Source organism: Carassius carassius, chromosome 45 (assembly GCF_963082965.1).
Source record: "Carassius carassius chromosome 45, fCarCar2.1, whole genome shotgun sequence".
NCBI classification, from domain to species: domain Eukaryota; kingdom Metazoa; phylum Chordata; class Actinopteri; order Cypriniformes; family Cyprinidae; genus Carassius; species Carassius carassius.
The window spans coordinates 25,402,845-25,417,344 of NC_081799.1; the positions used below are offsets into that span (position 1 = coordinate 25,402,845).

At 31.9% G+C, this 14,500-nt stretch overlaps 1 protein-coding gene across 2 annotated transcripts in view; it reads left to right on the forward strand.

The window, feature by feature from the left end:
• epb41l4a (erythrocyte membrane protein band 4.1 like 4A) overlaps window positions 1-14,500 on the forward strand; it is a 47,167-nt gene that overhangs the window by 8,714 nt on the left and 23,953 nt on the right. For both annotated transcript variants that reach the window (XM_059539065.1, XM_059539066.1), the window contains exons 2-6: window positions 6,640-6,744; window positions 10,367-10,418; window positions 12,095-12,173; window positions 12,263-12,360; window positions 14,175-14,295. In XM_059539065.1, coding sequence (XP_059395048.1) covers window positions 6,640-6,744; window positions 10,367-10,418; window positions 12,095-12,173; window positions 12,263-12,360; window positions 14,175-14,295 — 455 coding nt within the window. The remainder of the gene's footprint in view (window positions 1-6,639; window positions 6,745-10,366; window positions 10,419-12,094; window positions 12,174-12,262; window positions 12,361-14,174; window positions 14,296-14,500) is intronic.

A 14,500-nucleotide genomic window follows, 5' to 3' on the forward strand; every position in this document is an offset into this window, starting at 1 on the left:
ACCAGCGGTCAGCGCCGCACCCGAGCAGCAGATGGTCCGGTCTCGTTAATAGTGACCCGTTGTGATGGGAAGAGCAGGGCACGTCAAAGGCAGGTAATTGTTTCAGAGATGAGTTAAATGGTCAAACCTCCAGAATCTCACAGGGATCTGAAGAAGAGCACATCCTGGTCATACTTCACACCTTAAACCACATGTTTTACAACAGTTGCCATTTTTGTCAATGAAGCACATTTTCTAATTGATTCATTGACATTGTTTTTAGTGTAATTGCATTCGCTGTATTCGAGATGATAGAAGAGCGTTTGTTTGAGCATGCTGTGCATCTTTTCCAGGTCCTGTGTTTTGTAGGTGGTCTGTGTTAATTACTTTATCCTCTTTGTAATACCTCAGTCAGGCTTTTGTTTGATTAGCTCTTGTTTACAGACACGTGTTTCTGCTTTCACTAAACAAATCTTTGCAATCTCAGTCGCAGTAGTTCATCTCTTACAAAGGGTCTTATTTCAGCACAGATCAATCTTTATTTATTAAATGGGCTTGTGCTCTTTTTATTTATCACAGTCTGTAATTATTAACAAATTGTCATGAAAATATAAAATATTCTGTCTTTCTCTTGAATTTGAAGAGAAACATTCCTTTTATCTGCACTTATTAACAAAGGCTATGTTCAGAAGGCCACACTAATCATATTACATTTAAAATATGCAGTATGTATAACAATTTTATATATTTTTTTCTATTAAATTATATTACATTATGTATTTATATTACATATTATATTTTTTCATGCTGTAGATAAATAGCTGTAATAACCTATTATTATTTTTATTAAAAATAATAAATTATATATAAAATATATATATAAACACTAATAAAATAGAATACATATTATATAAAATAATAATAATATATTTATTGATTGCGAATATTATTAACATGTTACATTGTATTTTACATTACACATGATAGTACATTATGTATTTATATTACACATAATATTTTTCATGTTGTTGATAAATGGCTTATTCCCGTAATTACCTATTATTATTATACTTATTATAATTATTATTATTAATAATGAATTATATATATATATATATATATATATATATATATTTAATTAATTAATAAAATAATAAATATTATGTACAATAATAATTATAATAATACTAATATATTAATTGATTGTGAATATTATTACTTAAAATGTTATGAAAAAATAATATAAAGGAAAGTATACAGTAAGGCACAGTTTAAAAAAATGAAAGTAATTTTCAGATATTAGGACATCTTTTTTCTCCTGATTATCGGATTGAGTTGATTTCTCTTTGTATTTGGATTTAAAATGCATTGCATGGCTTTAAATCTTTTCCTAATACCATCTTAAAATGCTGTGAAGGTTTTACTGTCCACCTGTCACTCAAAATAAAGCTGTTATTAGTGTACACTTGATAATGCATTTGAACACTAATCTGTTGCAGCTTTGTTATCAGCATTTCCATCCGATGGAAATAAACAGACGTGGGCATACGGTTTCACTCTCAGCACAGGAAAGCTTTGCCTGTTTTTATCTACGGTCGGTGGGAAAAGTGCTGGTGCCAAGCAGTGTTTCTCATCACAAGGAAACCCATTTCCTATCTATTCATTTCACTCTTCCCTGTTATTTTGACATTCCCACCCTGACCCGCACAGAAGTCTTATCGGGACGAGAGTTAGGGCAGGAATGCAGAGGGCATGTTTTAGGAGGATGGTTGGAGACAGCCGTGTGTTTGCGGTGTGTGGTGTTCAGCTCTCCTCCCTTTGGGCTTCTGGGACTTGAATTACGACGCTGACATCAGAGGTCACACACAATGAGGGGTTTTTCCCTGGTAAGGCTGTACTTGTGTTCGCTCTGCGTGTTCAGCTTTGATAGATATTTCGCCATCGGGTTCCTTCAGTGTGAGAACACACATACATCAACTGTGAGCGCTGATCTCTTCCCGTCAGTATCCACACACAGTGAAAACTATTTATAGAAGAACGTCCTTAACAAACCTGCACTGCACAAAATTATGAATTTACCACAGTTGACATATGTAATATTTCAAACAGTTAAGTTGACTTCATGCCTGTAGAGTGTTATTGCTTAATGAGTTTTACATTACTTTTATTAACCAGTTATCTTAATTATTTAATGTATGTTTGAAAAAATCTGCTGTGAAAACCCCCCCCAAAAAAAAAAAATATATATATTTTTTTTTTTTTTTTTTTTTTTGGGGGGGGGGGTTTCACAGCAGATTTTTTCAAACATACATTAAATATATATATATATATATATATATATATATATATATATATATATATATATATATATATATATATATACACACACACACTCTGTAATAAAAACTTTATATATGTTTTTCAACAATGAATTGGATTAGAAACATAATCATATCCTTAAAAAATTTATATAAAAACTGTCTTATTTGCAATTGAAATGTTTTACTCTTTTGTTTGACTGCTGATTATGAAATAAATTTGATTAATTAATTATTAAATAATCAATCATGTTTTGATTATTTTTAAAGCTCATATTTATTTATTTATTTTATTATTTAAATAGACATTTTTCTCCACAAATTTTCTTTACAAATTCTCAGTGAGTTTTCTCAACATTATTTCTCCCAGACTTTTTTTTTAATTTTTTTATACATATTTAATAGTTCAGGTATTATGACTCTTTTCTTCTTCGTTTGTATTTGGATATAAAATGCATTGCATGGTTTTAACGTTTGACCTAATAAACCATTTAAATACTGTTAGTGTAAATAAAACTAATTAGATATTACAGCATGTTTTACAAGAAAATACTATTTCAGTTTAAATCAATTCACTAGCAATTTCTAAATGACAATTATTTCAAGTAAATTTGAAAAGCAAAATTTTTGTGTGGTTAATTTTTACAAACAGTTTTGTTGACTTCATCCCTCTAAATATTTAGAGGATAATGTTATAGCTCAAATTTAACTCTTTTAGAGTTTTCAATTATAATTCGTTGAAGTTTCCGGGTTGTCTCAGATGTTTCTCTATAGTACACTATATTATTTTGGAGTGTTTAAGTCTGTGGGCAGGGATCCAAGGAAATGCTCTTAATTGGTTTTCCTCATTTATTTCTGGGAGTACTTTTTCTGTGGAGCTAGGAAATTCTTCTTCTTCTCTAAAGAAATGCGGGGTCCCACAAGGATCTGTATTGGGTCCAGTCTTATTTAACTTCTGTATGCTATTCCGCTGGCTGATATTTGTCAGAAACATATTGTATATTATCATCTCTTTGATGATGACGCTCAGCTTTACCTTGCTTAAAAGTTGGGGGATAATTTGGCTCTAAACTCCCTTTAGTTGTTTTAATGATATTAAGAATTGGATGGCAGCCAACTTTCTGCACCTGAATGAATCAAAAACTGAAGTGTTATGCCCTCCGCGTTTATCCAAACATGCAGTATATCTACAGTACATCTATATATCTATATAAATTCTGCCTCTTTATAATCCAAGGTACACAATCGAGCAAAGAGTCTTGGTGTTATTTTTGATGCTGAGTTAATGTGTAACAAGCATATAAACTATGATTAGAAGTGTGTTCTTTCAATTAAGAAACGGTGCAAAACTGAAACCATTTTTTTTTTTGTCTTTTGATGGTTTGGAAGTTATGCATGCTTTTATTACATCCAGACTTAACTGTTGTAACTCACTGTTATTACACTGCCTTACTTTCACGCCTAAAGTTGGTTCAAAATGCTGCTGCTCAGCTTTGGATTGAGACTAAGAAATATATTCCCTGTATTAGCATCTCTCTGTTGATTTCCAGTCAATTTTTTTAAGGGTTTAAATGGGTTGGCACCCAGTTGTATTAGTGAACTTCTTCAGTTACATATGTCTTCTAATCCATTCAGGTCTGTACAAAGGTAAAACTATTCAAAATCTCGGTTAAAATCAAGCTCCTCGCTTATGCAACAGATAACCTCTTCACATCAGATCTTGTGCCACTCTTGATGTATTTAAATCTCTTTTAAGACTCATCTTTTTTCACTTAATTTGTTATTTATTTTGTGCTTGGTTGTATGGCTCTTGAGTGTATGAATGCAAATGTGTGACCAACATTGTTTTTAAATGTGCTGTATAAATAATGTGATTGACTGATCGAATTTTCCTTAATAATTGTAATAAAAATAGAAAAATAGAGTCTCAGAGCATTTGATGAGAGATGTTTGAGATCATACTGAGATCTTTATATTCAGACTTTTGGGTCTCTCCACTTGCTCTCTATTTAATGGGATTGCTGTCTAGGTTTTTGAAGAGATCTTGTGTGTGATTTCTCAGTCATGTGGGTTTGCTGCTGTATATAGTGTTTCAGATGAGAAGTTCATTGTGTTTCACCCTGCAGCGTGTAACAGGAGCGATCATGACATACGTCCCTTTGTGTGTTTTATGTGTGTGTGTTCTTACACACACACCCCCAGTGGACAGAAGCTCCTTCAGGTTTCCTCTCACCCTCCATGTGTCATATGAGCTGACGTGTGTCATACGTCTGAGCTGCAGTTGCACAACTATCCACAGAGATGTCACATAAACACTGAAGATTTATGACCATAGTAAAACTTTTATTGGTGGTAACATACTTGTTGCATGAATTTACTAGAACAGGGACGCTCATGCCAAACCGGTTTAGTTTAAAACCATACGTTACCATTTAAATATTTTTGGTTGGAAGAATTTTTTTTTTAAAGTATGCATTTAATTGATTGAAATATGCAAAAAACAGTGAAATATTATTATAATTTAAAATAGGTGTTTACTATGTGAATCTGTGTTAAAGTGTAATTTATTTCTGTGATGCTCCGCTGTATTTTCAGCATCATTCCTCCAGTCTTCAGTGTCACATGATCTTCAGAAATCATGAAAATATGATGATTTGCTGCTATCAAAGGCATACATATGTTGATATGCCCTACCATTCAAAATATTAGGTCACTATGAGTAAAAAAAAAAAACTATACTTATATTCTGCAATATTGCATTGAATTGATCAAAAGTGACAGCAGAGACATTTAGGATGTAACAAAACATTTCTATTTCAAATAAAATGCTGTTCTTTTGAACTTTTTATTCATCAAAACTTTTGTGTTCCTGTAGCTCAACTGGTAGAGCGTTGGGGGTTCGATTCCCCGGGAACACGTGATAGGTAACAATTGATAGTCTGAATGCACTGTAAGTCGCTTTGGATAAAAGCTTCTGCTAAATGCATAAATTTATTTTATTTATTTAAAGAATCCTGAAAAATAAAACTCATCACAGTTTGCATAAAAAACATTCAGCTGCAGCAACTGTTTTCATCATTGAAATAATCAGAAATGTTTCTTCATCATATTATTCTGATTTCTGAAGATCATGTGACACTGAAGACTGGAGGAATGATGCTGAAAATACAGCAGAGCATCACAGAAATAAATTACACTTTAACACGGATTCACACAGAAAACAGCTATTTTGAATTCTAATAAAATTTCAAATTTTTACTGTTTTTACTGTATGTTTCATCAATTAACGCAGAAGAGACTTCTCTCAACAACATCAAAACTTCATGGCAACCCAAAAAGGTTACCAGTTATATGCTCAGCACTAATTGTAACAAAACGTTTCCTTTTAAAGTTTTATATCTTCATGCATTTATGTATTTAATAAAGTGAAGTCTATAACTCATTCTCAGGGTGTCAGCTCACGTCACAGCTGTGTTTGTGAGTGATAATCTCTTATGTCAGATAAAGGTCACCTCAGCGTGTCTGGACACAAATATCAAACCGAGCAATATTCAGAAACGAGGAAAAGATCGTCAGACGGATTAGTCATTGTGTTTTCTTTATCTAACCTATTTTTACTTGTGTTTACCTAGTCATTCTCGGCTTTAATGGCATTAGCGGTTTGTTTTCATGCTGTAACTAGTGTGTGCACGGGTCAATTATTATAGGTGTGGTTTGTGGTTGAAAGTAAACCGTCAAGCACTGTATTAAATCTGAACAAAGCCACAAACCCTCCTCTCACTTCTGGGAGAGATGCAGTAAAGTCAAGCTTGTAACTTTAAAGCAATAGTTCACCCCGAAATGAAAATGTCCTCACCCTCAGGCCATCCAAGATGTAGATGAGTTTGTTTCTTCATCAGGTTTGTAGAAATGTAGCATTGCATCAGTGTCTCATCAATGGATGCTCTGCAGTGAATGGGTGCCGTCAGAATGAGAGTCTGATAAAAACATCACAATGATCCACAGCACTCCAGTCCATCAGTGAACATCTGGAGAAGACAAAACCTGAAACAAATCCAGCATTAAGATGATTTTAACTCAAACACAGAGTCTATAATCCATAATAACACTTCCTCCAGTGAAGAAGTGTTCTGGTCTGAATCAGGAGAGAAATCTGCACAGATCAAGCAGCGTTTAAACAGCTCTAAACAAATCTGTGTCTGGATTCTGATGTGAGAGACAACAGCAGATGCACTTTTTCCCTGGAGGAATTTGAATTGAAGAATTGAAGAATGTTGTTTGCAGTCTGAAAACAGTATATTAACGTTGAGATTTCTAATGCATATTTCACGTTTCTCCTCAGAAATCAACCAAAGGCTCTGTAGTGCTGGACTATGTGTTCAATCACGTGAACCTCGCCGAAACAGAGTATTTTGGGCTTCGCTATTGCGACCGCAGTCATCAAACGGTGAGTTCTTGAAGATTTTATCCCATGTTCACCCCAAAAATTTAGATTCTGGCATCATTTACTCACCCTTGTATGATGCAACATAAAAGCTTTATTAGGGACAAAAAAAAAAAATTTTGAAGAATGTTGGTAACTTAATAGGTTTGGTTCCCATTCACTTCCATTGTACTTTCTGTCCAAATAACCCAATGGGAACCAAATCTATTCAGTTACCAACATTCATCAAAATATCTTTTTTTTTTCAGGAGATAAAAGAAAGTCAAACAGGTTTGGAATGACGTGAGGCCGGGTTCATTTTAGGGTGAGCTATCCCTTTAAGAGAGTTTGCTAAGGCATTAGGGTCACATCTGAGGTAAAGGTGGTAAAGTTTATCCAGGGGCCAAATTTTGGGTAAGGCAAAGTGCAACATTGTGAAAGAACATAACAGTCATTACCTCACCAGCTCGACCAAAGACAGAGCTGTTTCCCAGAATGCCTTGCAGGCCTGTCCTTAAAGCCTGGATTTATTGCGGAGCATGCAATGGGCGACAGGCACGCCACAACATACATTTACACAAATCTGTCAGCTCTATGAACGGTTATTACGGTAAAAAGAGACCGGAGATAAAAACTGGGTGTGATTTACACAGTAGTGTGTTGGTTTCTGTTGTGTGGGTGTGTTTTACACTCGCTCTTGACTCATAGATGGTTCATCTAATTGTAAGGTGCAGAGAATTCCTTCAATGGAGACATTTCAAATAAAAACATCTGTCTGCATCCATAGGAGGACAAGCTGCTTTCTTGTTATGAACTAGTTGTTTACATTTCTGGGTGAACATTTAAGCATGATAATTTTTTTCATATCAGTTGATATCGATAATTATCATGATAATTGTAGAATGTTTATTTAATTCAAGTTTTAAGGCAGATTTTTTTTTTACACTTTTCCAGTCACTTTTCTGTGACAAAATAAAATCTAATGAGTGATATTGTTTCAAATCAAGAAACAGGTTTGTGTTGCCTGATAATATTAAAAGTAATAGTAAAAAAAAAATGCATGCACCAACATAATAGCTTGATCACAGGAAATACTGTAATTATATTATATTACTCCTTTAATACATTTAATTAATGCATAAAATTCTATACGAATACCCGCATTTCTTCAAATGAGTAGTGCTCTTTCACTTTGCTTTTGGTGCTTAAACTTTATTTAAAAAATGTATCAAACTCTTATTTATTTCTATTTATTAAAATATTTAGTGCTGTAAAATAAATAATCGCATCCAAAATAAATGTTTTTGTTTACATAATATGTGTTTATTTATTATGCATATATAAATACGCACACATACAGTGTATATTTAGAAAATATTTACATGCATATACATTTATATTTTATATTATAGATAAATATATTGAATATGTAAACATAGCATATTTTTCTTAAATGTTTACATGCATGTGTTTGTATTTATATATAGGCTACATAATAAATATACACAGTACACACTCATATATTATGTGTGCAAAAACTTTTATTTTGGATGCGATTAATTGCGATTATTCATTTGAAAGCACTAAAACTCTGACTTTTTTATTGTTCACCAAGTGAACTTAAAATCATCTGCCATGACTGTAGTAAAATGAATCCTCCCTTGTTGTTGGAAATGAAGACTTTTGAGCTCTTCAGTTCAGTGAAACACAGCAGCTGCTCTAATGTGATATTAGATGAGTCTTAGTGACTCAATTATCGTTTTCTAATTGAATAAAGCACAGCACTAATCCTCTTCCCGTCTGCACACACACCTTCACTCACTTCCTATTGTTTGCACGTATGTTTGTTTGCTTTCTCTCTGTGTAAATGCGGTTCAGTGGGAGTTTAACGCATTTTCTTTGCTCGTATTACATTTTCATGCATGCTCATTTGCACATTCATTAAATGGCATATAAATCTTGTCTGCAAGGCGACACCAGATAGCATTCCCTCCTGACTTGACTGAAATATCACCTGTCAAGAGTAGAAAACATGAGGAAGATCTTCAGGCTGTGTTCATTAGAGAGATATTAATTATCACTGTTGTTGTCAAAAATCACTGTAAATGCCCTCATAGTTGATGGCAGCATCACTTTTGATTTTGCTCACAGTGTTTTTGTATTTTGATACAATACCTTGGAAAATATTGATATTTGATACCATGGGGAAAAACTGCCACAACATTAAGGGCATAACATTTAGTTTTGAAAGATAAGTATAACAAGGCTAGAATGTATACAATGAGGTATATGTTTATATTAAAGGTGGTAAAACACTGGAGAAAAACGTAAAAAATGTTTAATTTAACGAGAAGTATTATTTTTCCCATTTTTACCCATATTAGGGTGGTGTGCACATTATGGAGCGTGTAGTGTTATATTCACACTGAATATTACACTGCGTATTTTATGTATTATTATTTTAATGGTTTAAATTATCTTATTTTTCCTATCACAACAATAGAGCCCTATTTTTTTTCAGTGTTATAGCATAAACATTAATCTTTTAATTTAATACAATTAAAATTAAACAAACCTTTTCATTTTTGGGGCAAAAATGTATTGCTTTAAAACAGAGGTTTACTGATTAAATTAAGACATGGAAGAATATTTTATGTGATAATTCCTTAAAAAATAATTATTTTATTATTATTTTATATTCTAGTCGGGGCCATATGTATTCTATGGTTACTTTTGGTCTAGTCTTCTACTGTAAAGCTACTATATTTCTGTCACAGTTTCTTCAAGTTAAACCGAACTTTTATTTTGACAAAAAAGATTTGTTTCTGTGTGTATATGACATGGCGGAAACAGTCAAATGCTCATGAAGAGATACACAGATCTTGTTTATGTATTTATTAATGCTGTCAAATGATTAATCGCGATTAATCGCATCCATAATAAAAGTTTTTGTTAAAATGTGTTAAAATGTGCACTGTTTATATTTATTATGTATACACATGCATGTCTATATTTTTGGGAAAAAATCTATATATTAAATATATTTATTTATAATAACACACACATATACAGCTTATTTTATTTTTATTTATATACGATTAATCGCGATTAATCATTTGACAGCACTAGTATTTATGTCTTTATTTATTGAGAAGGCTACTGACCTACTTTTGATTGATTCGTTCAAAATGTGACAAATTCCCTGAAGTTCGTTGTTAATTATACAGTAAGTTGTGTTTTTATGACAGGATTATTCTAGCATCATGAGGTTCACACATTAGTATTTAAGACTCACACAAGAGCTGAAGAACCAACCAGTGCTTCCTCGAATACACATCATTGCATCAAATCTCACAAATACAGCGTTCATTTAAAACCTGAGGAATCTTTTCATGAGGATCTGCTGATGAATGACAAGCTGAGCTCCACATGACATGCTCGGACGTGCTGCAGCTTCATGTTTTATTGATGGAGACTACAGTGACTCTCAATTTTAACGAGTCTGTTCGAGAGGCCGCTTTAATTAGGCCTCATATTATACCAGTACTTGCATGACTGAACATCTCAGCAGCTCCAAGCCTAAAACTAAAGCATTAACACTCACAGTGCTTCATTTGAGCTTCATTCTCCTCTCTTATGTTTACAGTACTGGCTCGATCCCTCGAAAACACTCGCTGAGCATAAAGATTTGATAACAAGTAAGTATGCACTGGTTTCTATTAAAATACTGCTCAGAGATCTGAGACGGTCTGGAATGAAACACTTTGACCTAATGATTGTCCTTCATTTTCTGGGAAGATTAAATATGGATCGGCGCTGTAATGATTTTCTAAAGGCCTTCTGATAAAACTCACTTTACATTTCAGAAAATAATTTGGAAGTCATTATGCATTTAAGCCTGTCTAAATAAGTAGTAATGGATACAATTATGTTTGTGTCTTTAGTTGCACATGAATATTTACAGATGTGAATGTAGGGAAGAATTTACAACGCATTTGTTTAATTCAGTAAACCTCTGGGAAATGAATGCATTATGCATTCTAGATATATTTCTAACCCTGTTGTTTTTAATGCATTTTAGCTTTGACTAACTAGTTAAGGTGTGGTAGGTTTGAAGAATGGTAAATTGGTCACTTTATATTAGATTTTATTAGACATAGAGCATAATTCTACATTTAATCGTTTTGTGCAACTGCTTATAATTATCTGTAATTTTTGTTTTTGCTTTGATTATTTATAAGTTTTAGAATTATAAATGATAATTAATTATAAGTGCATGTAATCGGAGTAACACTGGCAATGTTTCCTAATCTGACTTGAGGAGCTCAAACTGGTTGGAAATAATTGTTTACATGCAACTTTCCAAACCGAAGCAGGATGACATACTACTGCATATCACGATTTTTTAAAGGCAAGATTAACAGTCTTATTACTTACTTTTTCAGGTTGGTTTTTAAGACAATTTTTTGTTTATATTTTACACTTTCATTTTATTTATTATTTTATTTTATTTATTTGTTTATTTTTATAATTTCCTTTTATTTTATAGTTTTATTTTATGCATTTATTTATAATATACAGAATTTTTAAATTTTAATTTTATTATGTCATTTTGTTTAATAGATTATGTATTTGTATAAGTTCACTATTTTGTGTTAATTTATTTTTTTCATGTTTATTCATTTGTGTTTATAGTTTCATTTTGTTTAATTACTTTACATTTCATTTTATGCATTTATTTATTGTGTAATATTTATATATTTTTATATTTTCATTTTATTATATAATTTTGTTTAATAGATTGTATTTTTATAATTTCATTTTATTTTATCATTTCAATTATTTTATAACTTTATTTTGTTAATTTTTTTCATGTTTATTCATTTAATTTTATAATTTTATTTTTTATTTGTATAATTTCATTTTATTTACATATTTAAAAAAAATTATTTAGACATTTTATTTTTTTTAAAATGTTTTATTATTATTTTATTTTTTATTTATTTTCATCATTTTTATTCATTTACTTTTATAATTTGTCCTAACAAGGCTTGACCGGATAAAATGTCAAACAATTAATCAATTAATGTTAATGTGTGAAAATTGTAATATTACAGTCTCCTGGTTGCCATTGGTCCTTTCATACTGTGTAGCCACGCCCACTCCGCAAACTCATTGGTCTAAAAGCTCTATTTTAAAAATCATGTTCTGATTGGCTGTGAGTGTGTCGTTTTATTTTTTATTTGGTTTAATTAATTAATTTTTTGCTTGAATTGGGTTTAGCGTTACCAGTAAATTAATTTTCTTTATCTATTTTCTGGACTTTATCTAGAAGATAGATCAATGTGTTTGAGAGTTGTTTTCTTCTTTCCAGCTGGACCTCCGTTCACGCTCTACTTTGGGGTCAAATTCTATGCTGAAGATCCTTGCAAACTAAAAGAAGAAATTACAAGGTGTGTTTTCTGTCTATCGTGAGCATCAATAAGCACTACAGTGATATTAGAGATGCATTAATATGATGCTCTGTACTGTCTTCTGTCAGATATGAGTTCTTCCTGCAGGTGAAGCAGGACGTCCTGCAGGGGAGGCTTCCCTGTCCGTTAAACATCAGCGCACAGCTGGGAGCGCTTGCTATTCAGTGTACGTACAAATACACAAACGTTGCAGGGAACTGAATACAGCAAATGTCATTTCAGTCTAGTTTTTTTTTTACAGAAATCGTGTCCGCAAATGAGCTACAGGATTCCCAGCTTGTTTTATAAGATCCTCTCTAAGATTATTAAAATAAATAATTTCATGATTTATATTTTTATGTAATATTAGAGTAAAATGTTATGTTGTGATAGTTGCAATTTTACACATTTGAATTTTAAATAAATATTTTTTATAATTTGAGCATTTTATTTTTAATGATTTTTTTAAATGATATCATTTATACATTTGTATTTATTTTAATTTACTTATTCATGTTTCATCATGTAATTTTATTATACTTTTTTTATTTTAGATTTTATAGTTTTATTTATTTCATTATTTAATTGTTTTGTAATTTCATTTTATTTATTTTTAATTTAATTTGTATAATTTCATTTAATTTATTAATTTTTATAATTTAATTTTTTTTATTCTTTAATTTTATATTTTTATTTATTTTATAATTTCATTAAGTTGATTCATTTATTTGTTTGTCCGATTTCATTTATTTCATAATTTAATTCTAATTATATTTTTGTAATTTAAATTGATTTATTATATAGTTTAATTTTTTTAATTGTATAGTTATTGTATTATATAGTTTAACTAGATAAAAAAGTTTGTCAAGACAATTTGAAAGTTTGAAAAAAAAACAAGAAAGTTTTAAAAAGTTTGAAGATTTAAAAAAGTTTAAAAAGTTTTAAGTTTGACGGTTTCAGTCTAAAATAGTAAAAAATTTAAATAAGTTTTAAAAGCATAAAGTTTTAAGGTAATACAGTCTGTCAGAGATTGATAGATACCGGGGGTTGCTAAGGTTTTGCTATGCAGTTGCTAGGGTACCCGGGATGGTTGCTAGGGTGTTGCTATGCGGTTGCTAGGGTACCCTGCAGTGGTTGCTAGGGTGTTGCTATGCGGTTGCTAGGGTACGCCAGAGTGGTTGCTAGGGTGTTGCTATGCAGTTGCTAGGGTACCTAGAGTGGTTGCTGAGGTGTTGCTATACGGTTGCTAGGGTACCCAGGATGGTTGCTAGGGTGTTGCTATGCGGTTGCTAGGCTACCCGGAGTGGTTGCAAAGGTGTTGCGGTGATTGCTAGGGTACTCGGAGTGGTTGCTAGGATGTTGCATTGCGGTTGCTAGGGTACACAGGGTGGTTTTTAAGGTGTTGCTATGTGGTTGCTAGGATACCCTGGGTGGTTCTAGGATGGTTTAGATAGTCGCTAGAGTGTTGATAGATAGATAGATAGATAGATAGATAGATAGATAGATAGATAGATAGATAGATAGATAGATAGATAGATAGATAGATAGATATGAATCTATGAATCTGAATGAGTTTGAATGGGTTAGTAATAATACATAGAAGGAAAGTCTGATTGAGTCGAATGGGCTTCAGTTTGTTTGGATTTGAATTTTTGACAGTTGGAGTTTGACGGAATGTTCAGGTAAGCAGAGACTTTTCAATGGAAGTCTATGGGATTTTTATGATTTTTAATCATAATTTTTATGAAAACCATAAATCCGATCAGTTAGAAAAGATAGAGCAACTCGAGTCAGATTAGTCTGAAGAGCTGGGCCGACTTTGGAGTCTGTAGAGTTAAAGCTCTAGGAGGAGTAGCGGTCAGAAATTTAGTCTCAGAAGAATAATAATAAGTTTAAATAGAATATCAGTAAGTTGGCTTTCTCAAGCCTAACGTTACTTAATTATTTATTTAATAATTTCATGTTATATGCCGTTGTGTCTCTTTTTGTCGTTTTGTACAGCTGAGCTCGGAGATTACGACCCATACAAACACACACCAGGTTATGTGTCTGAGTATCGCTTTGTCCCCGACCAGCAAGAGGAACTAGAGGACAGCATCGAACAGATTCATAAAACACTCATGTAAGAGAATAAAACACAGAACATCACACACTTTCATCAACAATAATCTCCTTCCAGATCAGATCAAACACCACATTCCTGTTTAACTCTTAAAAGCATATAAGATATTTTATTAAATTAATTTGTTATCTAAAACATTGATTCTTCTTATGCTATCATTATTTCTTTTTATAATGGTTTCATTTTATTTACGTATTTATTTTAT